Below are 11,546 nucleotides of genomic sequence, written 5' to 3' on the forward strand. Positions count from 1 at the left end.
ATATTCCAAAGGGGAAGAAATCTGACTGTGCGCGCTGTGGAAAGAAGTTATGTGTAACTGTGTGTGCTGTGGAAGGGTTATTGTGAAGGGGATGTAGTTGCATGGGACATATTAATCTATTTTTCTAACATGAAGCCCAGTGTCCTACAGTTGACATAATAACTCATATCAATTTAAAATGTATTCTAATACATGATTATGAACCTTTCCAGGGACTGTTCACATGTTAATAGAAATCATAGAATAATTGAGGTTGGAAGGGACTTCTGGAGATCATCTAGTCTAACTCCCCCTGTTCAAAGCAGGGTTAACTAGAGCATATCCTTCAATATGAGGATATCTAATCATCTGAACAACTTATCAAATAGTATTGGATTCTTCACAAATAGAAATTTTTACATCAGGATTGGATGGCTTACTGAAAGGTGTGTTTTAATTTGGCCAAGAGTTAAGAACCATGTATTGCACTATTTAGCTCACAGTAGAGTACCCATGTTTGATGCTGTGTTGGCTCTTACTCTGTGTTAACTCTATAACAAAATGGTTTTTTTTTTGTTTTGTTTTGTTTTGTTTTGTTTTGTTTTGTTTTTTGTTTTGTACTCCTTCACAGGATTACCAGCAGGAGTATAATATCAATATGGTAGTGGGAAGTTAAGATATTTTTTTTGGTCATCTGTTTTTTAGCTGTCATCTTTTGTTTTTAAATCTGGTCTCACTGTGATCTAAGTAGAACTTCAGCTATTTTTAGCAGTTTCTTCTGCTTTATTTTATAGGACCATGGATTTTCCAGGACACTTTGAGCAAATCTTTCAGCAGCTAAACTACCAGAGGCTTCATGACCAACTTTGTGACTGTGTCATTGTGGTGGGAAACAGGCATTTCAAAGCCCATCGCTCTGTTTTATCAGCATGTAGCACACATTTCCGAGCTCTCTTTACCGTAGCAGAGGGTGATCAAACTATGAGTATGATTCAGCTGGACAGCGATGTGGTGACAGCAGAAGCTTTTGCTGCTCTGATTGATATGATGTATACCTCTACACTAATGCTTGGGGAGAGCAATGTTATGGATGTCCTGCTGGCTGCTTCTCACCTACATTTGAACTCTGTTGTTAAAGCATGTAAACACTACCTTACTACCAGGACACTGCCAATGTCTCCACCTAGTGATAGAGTTCAAGAGCAAAATGCACGTGTGCAAAGATCTTTCATGCTTCAGCAGCTTGGATTAAGCATTGTGAACTCTGAGTTAAATTCCACTCAGAGCACAGAGGAACAACCAAATACCATGAACTCATTGATAAGAAGTAACATAGAGCAACGCACTGTTTTTCCTATCCGGCATCTCCACAAGTGTAAGCAGTCTTCTGATGATCGTGCCAGACAGCGAATCAGACCTACAGTAGATGAGTCCATTTCAGATGTTACTCTAGAGAGTGGGCAGTCAGTAATTCACTCACGAGAAGATTTTTTTTCACCAAATTCACTAAAGATTGTGGACAATTCTAAGGCTGATGCTGTTACTGATAAACAGGAGAATAATACTATTATGTTTGATCAATCTTTCAGTGCTCAGGAAGATGCTCAAGTGCCCAGCCAGTCAAATAGCGGAGGAAGCATTTCACAGATATCCATCACATCCCAGGTAATACAAGTGGAAAACAGTTTTGATCAAAACACTACTTCTGAGAAAAACAGCTTCTCATGTGAAAATACAGCAGTCAGTCTAAATGAAAAAGAGCATGTAGGGGTGGTGGTTAAATCTGAGCCTTTGAGTTCCCCAGAGCCTCGAGATGAAGCGAGTGATGTCACTTCTCAAGCAGAAGGCAGTGAGTCTATTGAAGTGGAAGGAGGAGTAGTGAACACAGAGAAGATAGAACTGAGTCCTGAAAGCAGTGATCGCAGCTTTTCTGACCCACAGTCTAGTACTGATAGGGTAGGAGATATCCATATTATGGAGGTGTCAAATAACCTAGACCACAAGTCCACTTTCAGTATCTCAAATTTCCTGAATAAAAGCAGAGGTGGCAACTTTGGTGCTAGTCAAAATAGTAATGACAACATTCCAAATACAACAAGCGACTGCAGAATCGATGGTGATGCCTCTTACCTAATGAGTTCAGAGTCTGGGGCTGCTAATGGTCATCCCTCTGCTACAGTTTCTCATGTAGAGAATCAATTCAGTGAGCCTGCAGACTCTCATTTTGTTAGACCAATGCAGGATGTAATGAGTCTTTCTTGTGTACAGACTTCTGGGTACCGAGCTGGAGAACAATTTGGTATGGATTTTCCAAGGTCAGGCTTGGGCTTGCACTCTTTGTCAAGGACAGTTATGGGTTCTGTAAGAGGTGGCGCTAGTAGCTTTTCTGGATATCGTCGCATAGCCCCCAAAATGCCTGTTGTGACCTCTGTCAGGAGCTCCCAGCTGCAAGATAACTCGTTCAATTCCCATCTGTTAATGAATGGGGCCACTTCTTTTGAAAATGGAAATCCTTCACAACCAGGTCCACCACAGTTGACAAGGGCATCTGCAGATGTTCTTTCAAAATGTAAGAAGGCCTTATCTGAGCACAATGTCTTGGTTGTAGAAGGTGCTCGCAAATATGCCTGTAAGATCTGCTGCAAGACTTTTTTGACTCTAACAGACTGTAAGAAGCACATCCGTGTGCACACAGGAGAAAAGCCTTATGCCTGTTTAAAGTGTGGCAAGCGGTTCAGTCAGTCCAGCCATCTATACAAACATTCCAAAACAACCTGTCTGAGGTGGCAGACCAGCAATCTACCCAGCACTTTGCTTTAATCTCCCCTGTGTCCTAGCCCCTATGAGAATGCCAATATAAGCTTTTAAGAGTCTGGAGTATTTCAGGAACATTAATGCTATTTTATTCAAGGCTGAAGGTTAAGGAGCTGCTGTTGTAGATTAGTAAATACTTGCGTGTGATTGTGCCACATACAAAACAAAGTCTTGGTTCTGTAAATTTGGGATAATACCATAATTGCCTCACAGGAGTGTTGTGAGGCTTAAACAACTGTTAGTGAACCACTTTAAGAACCTCAGGAGGCACTGTAGACAGGTTAACATTTATTGTTAGGGCTCACAGGGATGTAATCATTATAACCAAGTAGTTCCATTGCAGGGCAAAAGGGTGGGGGTTGAGTGAGAATGTTGTTAACTCCTAATTATGTTTAAGTAGCATGTTTCAAGAAAGAAAAATTGAAGGGAAAGCCTCCTTTTTTAGAGATTTTGTAAAATTGTGAGACATTTAAATAAATGACCCATAAGTTGATAAATTGTGCAAGAATGCAAAGAGCTTTCTACAGTAAGTAACACAGATTGCATACTCTTAAAAGAAAACCAACCTTGGATTCACCAGTCTGCCATAAAATGCTTTAAAACATGTTAATTATGAAAATATTTTTTAGGGTTCTGAATGCATTTTTGTCTCTTTTGCAGTACAGGACAATGTATAATGAGGATACTTAAGTATCCTCAGTCCCTCCCAACAGTCCAAATGTTACTGAAGTATCCTCATGTGTGTGTGTGTATATACACACACTTTGAATACAGCAAACTCTGGTTGTTTCACCATTTTTTTCTGTGAAAATTCGTATTAAGTACTGTTTTTTTGTTTGTGCTATTCTTAGCAATATTTAAACCAACTTGCATTGCATATGTTTCATAGACATGGAAGTCTGTAGTTTGTCGATTTGTGGGTTTTTTTTGTTTGTTTTGTTTTGTTTTTTTACTGGATAAGGTAGTCTCTTATTCTTTCCAAATACTGATAGTCATTCTGATCTGTGTTATTGTGTAAGTTTACTTTTAATTTTCATCAGTCATTGATTTCTACACTTCTTAGAGGTATACTAAAAATCTAGGAGCTTGTGTCTGACTGCCCTTGCTTTCTTTGTTTTCCAATATGACAGATTTACAGAAACATTCAGGTTGGAAGGGATCTCAGAAGATCCCTAGTCCAGTCTCCTGTTCAAAGCAGGATTAGCTATGAGCTCAGACCAGATTGCTTATGATTTTGTGCAGTTGGGGCTTAAAAACCTTCAAAAACAGAGCTCCCACAACCTCTCTGGGCCCCTGTTCCACTGCTTGACTGTCCTCATGGCAAAGTTTTTCCTTATATCCAGTCTGAGCCTCTCTTGCTTCAAGTTATGTCTGTTGTGTCTCATCCTCTCACCATGCACCATTATGAAGAGACTCACTCCATCTTGATGACCACATTGTAGGTATTGGAAGGCTACTGTTGGGTCCCCCCAAAGCTCTCCCTTCTCCAGGCTGAACAAGCCCAGTTTCTTCAACCTTTTCTTATGGGGCACATGCTCCAGATCCCTGAGCTTCTTGGTGGCCTTCCATTGAATTTGCTCCAGTTTGTCCATGTCTTTCCTGTATTGGTGGGCCCAAAAATGGGTGCAGTATTCTAGATGTAGTCTAATGAGTGCCGAGGGATAATTGCTTCTCTTGATCTATTATCCTGTTATGCTCCTATTAATACAGTGCAGGATGCTGTTAGCTTTCTTTGCTGCCAGGGCACACTGCTGGTTGATATTCTGCTTGCTGTCTACTTCAGCCTTGTCTGTGTCTGCTGTCACCAAATCATCTACTCCATTCATCAACAGACCTATATTTTCCTTGTTTGACTTTTTACTATTAATGTATCAGTAGAAGCTCTTCTTATTGTCCCTGAATTCATTTTAAGTGTCAAATCTATGAAGCAATATCACCATGTAGCTAACCTATACTGTAAAATAAATATTTCATGTCCAAGCCTGGTTATTGTCACAAAACTGTCTCCATACCATTTGCTCAGAAGACTTACTTTGAGCCATACAGTGAGATATCATGCAAATATGTCAATATGTTTAGTATTATAAAATGCATCTGAAAATACTGCATTTTTATACTCATGTCTGATTTCATTTACTTGCTTAATTGTGCTGGTTTATTTGCTGATAGCTTGCAGCAGAATGATTAAACAAGTTCGGGTTGTGTGTTCACTAATGGGGTTGTATATGTTACACAATCATTTGTCAGTAGAAATTAATCTTGTTGAACTCTAAGCACACAGTTACATTTTTACCAATTTAGGTAAAGCATAGTACTGTTCACACAAGCCTCCTGCCTTAGGCTGATTTTCTGACAAGTGCAAGAACACTGAGTACTAGCTCAACATATGAATGGACAGTATTTAAGCCAATATGAAGTCCTATAAGATTATCCCATCAACATGTTGTGAGCCCATGCGAACCACCAATGTGAGATTGCATCAGTTCAGCACTTTACCATAGTATTTCTTACTTGGTTCAAAGATCCCTTGAAACTAGTCTACCTTCTCCTAGAATTACTGTTTCAGGGTACTAGATTCTCTTCTGGGGACCTTTCTGCTCTTAAGATTAAATTGAAGGTGTTTCATTCATATGGTCTTAAATGAGCTATTGCTGGCTGACCTACCTGCAGGGGTTATCTATCCTTCTGCCACAGGAATGATTATCAGGGATGCATAGCCTGCCTCTCTCTCATCAAACAAAGGCTGGCCCAGTGATCTCTAGAAAAGCCCTATGTTTCTGGACATTGCCTTCACTCGTGGACTAAAATAATTCATGTGACTTTTTTTTTTTTTTTTTTCCTCCCCCCTCAGCCAGATCAATTCCCTGATCAAGTTCACTATTTGGCTGTACAGGTGTTTGTACTAGCATACCATGAGGTCCAGTACAGGAGCAGAAATGAGGGAGAAAGGGAAAGGTAGTATTCTTGTCAGGGCCCCAAGTATACTAATAGGCCTTAACTGCCCTGACTGGGCTCACCATCTGACTGGGGGCTCCATTTTAGCTCAGGCCTGGGCTTTCAGTTCCTTTCTGAACTATGTTTAAGGTGTGCATGTCCCTCATGTGGTTCACCAGTTGTTTGAATTTCATTGATTGACTTTGGACCTGTCTTGTTACCTTATTTTGCCTCATAATTGCTGGATTGTCAATAGGACCTGTTGTGCTTAACTGCTTCTGGTGCTGGGGGAAAAGCATACCCTGTTGGTGAATGTGATTACCCAGCTTGCCCTGTGGCCATTCTCAGCTCAGTTTTCTTTAGGGAGCAGCCCTGCCCTTGCTTCTCTGTGATATCTCAGGCAAGGATTGAAGGCCCTAGCCTCATCTTAAATGGAGCCTCCAGTCAGAGAGTGTGGGTTCAGGTGAGGGTAGTCAGGGCAATTAAGACCTATTAGGTATATTCAGGGCACTGATAATTCTTCCTGGTGACAATATTGTAATGCACATCAGGTATCTTATACAATAAACCTGAGCAGCAACTGAGGTTATAAATATTAGAGAATGAAAGGGCAGAAGGATGTTTGGGTGACTTGTTTCATAGATTATATTAATTCTACTGAGACCAAGTTTTATTGTATGATGCAATAGCATGATTCATGTCTTGAGTAGAAATCATTTTAGTTACTTAGATCTAAACAAAGCATAACACCAGTCAGTCTATAACTTAAATGTACTGTTGCCGTTTGCAGTTTTTCTTTTAAAGACAGTTGTTGCAAGGTATAATTTGGACATTGTGCTGTAGCGACTTGGGAAGGGTTGTGTGTGTGTGTGTGTGTGTGTGTGTGTGTGTGTGTGTGTGTGTGAGTGAGAGGAGGGGGGTGCAGGTGTAAAAGAAAACATAAGAAATCAACTTTGGTGTAGTTTTCATCTCTTACAAAATAGTTTGGATTATTATGCATCACCCTGTTCAGCACTTATGCAAGATGAAACTTGTAGAAAATGGTACACTGCAGCTCTTAACTATACATAGACATATATAGTTAAGCTCTTATGTGCAAGGAACCTTCCGATGTTATGCAATTATGAGTGGTAAATTGAACAACTTGAGCACATTATGGTTTATTGGTACCATTACTGTCCTGGGCCTTCTTTCAAACTTTGCTTCACTGCTCAGATGCAATGTATCTGAGCTGAATACTGCCTGCTTTGTCACTATTATTTTTACATAGTTCAGCCTGCCTCAGAAGGAGGCTTGTGAAGCTGAGCATTCTTCTTTGCAGTCAGGAAGAGAATCCTGTAGTGCTTCAATCATCTTGCTGGAAAAAGCATTTGACTGATTCCCAAGGAAGCGTAAAGAGTAGCGCCTAACCCCTGCAACTAGTCATGTGATAGAGAAGAGCCATTGTGAAAGCAGAGCAAAGACTGCAAATAAGCTCTGGAGCTGTGAGTGAAAAACCTTCCTTTTGCATATTGAAGCCCTCTCTCTCTCTCTACTTCCCTCATGCACTGTGATTTTTAAAAAGTAAAAATTACACATCCTTTCTCTCAGCAGCAGAGGCTTTGTTGCTTTTGTCTCCTTCAGCAGGATTTTGAAGGGCATGAGCTACTTGCTCACCAAGACTTGAGTACAATTAAATTCCTTGGGATGTATGAGGAAGGCTTAATTTTCCTTTCTTGATGAGAAGGTCCTTATACAAGAACACAACGTATTCTAGCAGCTATGCAGCAGAAAAGGAGGAATAACAGCTGGAAGACATGGTGAGGTGGGTAGGGAAGCAGAACTTGTTACTGGCTTAACATCCAAAACTATTTGCAGCATCTTAAAATTTCTTAAATCATGGTATGAAACAGATGGCTGGCAGATGAGGGAGGAAGGGTTCTCTTCATTTCTCAGTCCTCATCTCTATTAAACCCCTTTGATTTGCATGCAGGTAAGCTGAGAGACTGGCTTTAAACAGATAAGAAAGTTCTTCACAGATTTGGGAGGGAACCTGTGGGACTTACTGACACTTCTAGGTTAGACATTAAGAATAATTTCTACATGGAAAGAGTAGTCAAGCATTGAAACAGGCTGCCTAGGGAAGTGGTGGACTCATCTCTGGCAGTGTTCAAGAAATGTGTAGATGAGGCACTTAGGGACATGGTTTAGCAGGTATGGTGTTGAAGGGCTTACAGTTGGACTCAACGATTTTGAAGGTCTTTTCCAACCATAACGATTCTATGATTCTATAGCAGAAGTGAGGAAGATTTGTTATCACAAGATAATTTGTTACATAAGTGAATATGTGAAATAATCAAGTAGGGTAAAAGCTTTAATCTTCTTAAATAAACCCTAGTATTTAGATCCACTATGGTTTGTCATTTACATCTTGCACATGACAGAAAGTATCAGAAGTGGGACATTTGACTGTGTTTGTTTGTTTGTTGTTTTTGAACATTAAAATCACAGCCTGAGAGGAAGTTGCATTATAATACTGATAACCATTACACTTCAGGGTAGGAGGTGCACAATCTACCAGCTAGTTGGGGGTCTCCCTTGCAAGCAGGGGCACCTCACTGGAGGTCTAGCAAACCTTTAACCCTTGCCCCTTGAGGCAGCAAGCACACAGATCTACCAACTTGTCAGGGTCTGCCATGCTGGCAGGGCTTCACTGGTAAAAGCTATGCTTCTGAAGTGGCAGGTGCTGTATGGTTTGGAGTCTTTTTTGCTGGCAGAGCCCCCACCAGAGACTTAGCATGCGTGTAAACATAACCATTACATTAAATCCTCACACCATGAACAAGATTTGATCCTTGACCAACTTGAAAAACTGCCTTGAACCTAACTAAAGCATTTAAATAAAAAGACAGCAGTGGGCTGCGAGGGGAGGGGGGATTCCTCTGGGTCCTCAAGTCCTCCCTGCTCAGGTGCTCTGTAACAGCTTAGCTGAGAGAATTCTCATGACCCCAGGAACAGCCTCTTTGTGAGGGGATGGGCGATTCATCCTTTGGCCAATGTTAAGGTGCACATTCAGGAATGCCTCAGTTGTTGAGCCAGCAAACTGTATTGGTCATACAGCAGGCAAAGGCTTGAGAAAAATAGGTTAGGGCCAAACCCTCTATACACTCTGCTCCCTGGAAGTTGAAAAAAACAATTACATAAGACAATTGCAAAAGGATTTCCTCACTTTAAAATTGCCTTATATAGGGCAAGACATCAAAACTCCCAGTTGTGTTGAAAACCATGCCCTTGGGAGGAAAAAGATACAAATCCTAACACTATTATCCTGTGATAAAAAACAACACCGGTTGCTCATGGGATGAATGCAGAAAGAAAATGAAGTGATAAACATTTGCTTACAGGAATGGTGAAGAGACAAAACAATTAAATGCTGGAGGAGTGGAAGTCAAATCTCCTGTCTCAAGATGTAGTAAAAATCTCTGATCATTAAAAAAAAAATGTAACAACACATTTCAAGCTTCAGTAATACATGGATGTAACTGTAACTTCTGAAAATATTTCTCTTAAGATTAAAGAAAAACTATAACAACTTAGCAGCCCTAATAGATATTTTTGTTTTATAATGAAATTCCCTGAAGAGCAAAATTTTGGAAAAAAAAAATGACACTTTATCACTCTATTTTTTTTTCTTCTCTTATTGTGTAGCTAAGAGAATGAATCCAGAAACCAGAAGAGACATGAAAGGAATATAGCATAGATAAGTACTAGAGCATTTTCATACCTGTCTGATAACCAAGTTTAACAGCTATATTCTAGTACTTCTAAAACTTAACCCTTTGTAATACACATACTGACTGATCTTAAGTAAGTAAGGTGCTAATACCTTCCTATAAAAGGAAAGGGAGAGAAAAAGACAGTAAAGTCTATACATAAATATAACAACTTCTTGTCAGGGAGCATCAAGAGCCAGCTGCTCGCTAGTGGCCAGGGAGCCATAAGCCAATTAGGATAATACAGCCATCACAGCATGCACCTTCACTAGCCAGGGCCTCATCATGCAGTACTGGAGCAAGGCAAGCAAAGAATGGTAGCGAGGTTTAATCAAGCCTCCAGATTATCAGGCAAGTTTGTGATGATGTGACAGGTCCAAGATCAAGCTAGGAAGTCAATCCACAGATCAGGATCATGTGTCACACAGTATACATACCTGTATACTGAGTCTTGGATGGCAGTGGTATAACCTGGGCCATTTCCTCTATAATGCTACCTCAATGGCCAGTCTTATGGCTTGGACTTGTGCAAACTAATGTGGTTGTCTTTCACTTTCATCTGTTTTTATCACCTGTTGAACAGGATTCCAAACGGCAGCTTTCTATCTTCTCCGATTGCCAGTAATTTGACAAGACAGGCTAGACCTGTCAGAACAGTAGATGTAGAAAAGGTTTCTGTCGTGATAGGCCTAAGGATAAAGAAACACATATAGCGCAAGCCTTTACCTCATAATGGTCTTAACAGGTAGCTGTAAGTTCTGCCGCAGCCATGGGCAAAGCCTTCACCACCCACCCTCTCTTTGTGACACCTTGAAATATAGCTTCCTATCACAGGCCCATTGGCTGGTTCTTCTGAATCACTTGCTTTTTTGGAGGGGAATCCCTTTTGGACTTTTCCTTGGTCGTACATGTTCTTCTGAAGCTGGTGTTTTGTTCTGGTTTTCCAGTTTTGCGGACAGTGCTGCCTGTGTCTTGCAGCATTGTACAAAGCCCAAAGTCTGCCCTAGTAATACTGCATGGTCATCCTGGCAGTTTGGGGCCAGATGTGACTGTCAGTAGGCATGGCTTCTGCCAGAAGTTGGGGGTGTGTGGCACATGCTACTTCTTGTCTTGGTAAATGTTCTTATAGTACTACTCTGGATTTACACCATTGCTGTTGAGCACAGGATTGGGCCCTGAACAGTTTCACCAACCAACCTTTGAATGAACAGGCAAACACACATTTTGCAGGGGATGTTTTTGTCTGCCAGGTCGAGTGCTGATGCTAGTTATCTGTTAGGGCCCTGGGGCTGCTCATGAATGGTACAGCATGGAGCAGAGACAGAGCTTCAGAATAGATTTCTTGTACCCTCTGCTCAATTGCCTGGAACATTCCCCAGCCCACAGGCTTTTCTGTGACCGCTGACAAATGGAGAGCTTTGGAAGGTGCTGTCATGAAGCAGCAAGAGTTGCTGCCCGACAAGGGCAGGCAAGCCAGGAGGGGAGGGTGATAGCAAGGCAGGCAGGGGCAGCAGCCTCACCAACAAGGGATGTAGTCCCACAGGACCCAAACGAGCAGAGCAGAGTAGGTCTGGTGACAGTGACCAAGGTCAGCCACAGTGGCCAGGCAAGGACATAGTGAGGAGGCACATCTGAGATCAAGCCAGGAAGTCAAGTCAGTGTAAAAAGTTTAAACATAGTTGGAAAGACAAACCCTACCCTGACTCTTAGGGATCTCCCTTTTACCAGAACCATTCACCTTCAAATACACCTTTCCAATGCACTTCTAATAGGGATATATTTTTTCTGTTAAGACCATCAATGCTTTATCTGTGTGTATAAATGAAAGGAACTAACAGGATTGAATTGCAGAAAGGAAGAGCCAAACTCAACTGCCCATCTAGGAGGTGGGAGGACTTTAAGAATAGGTTATTTACCAAATGTCTCTTCCAGCCTTAGATGGTTGATGCTTTCCTGTTCTGCTGTTTGATAACACCCCTTGTAAGAGATACAGTTGGTTCAGGAACTTGCTTGCTCATCCCAGGAGATGAAGCAGGGGGGATACCATAAAAGGCTAGTGAACATAAG

At 41.1% G+C, this 11,546-nt stretch overlaps 1 protein-coding gene across 1 annotated transcript; it reads left to right on the forward strand.

Annotated features, from left to right (window-relative positions):
- Positions 1-591: 591 nt before the first annotated feature.
- On the forward strand, positions 592-3,262 carry LOC104573796 (zinc finger and BTB domain-containing protein 5-like). Its single transcript, XM_010221016.2, has one exon. It carries the CDS (start codon positions 778-780, stop codon positions 2,797-2,799), a length of 2,022 nt encoding a protein of 673 aa, XP_010219318.2. The 5' UTR covers positions 592-777; the 3' UTR covers positions 2,800-3,262.
- The last annotated feature ends 8,284 nt before the right edge of the window (positions 3,263-11,546 follow it).

Source organism: Tinamus guttatus, unplaced genomic scaffold (assembly GCF_059628265.1).
Source record: "Tinamus guttatus ecotype Peru unplaced genomic scaffold, ASM5962826v1 Tinamus_guttatus_pri_ptg000322l, whole genome shotgun sequence".
NCBI classification, from domain to species: domain Eukaryota; kingdom Metazoa; phylum Chordata; class Aves; order Tinamiformes; family Tinamidae; genus Tinamus; species Tinamus guttatus.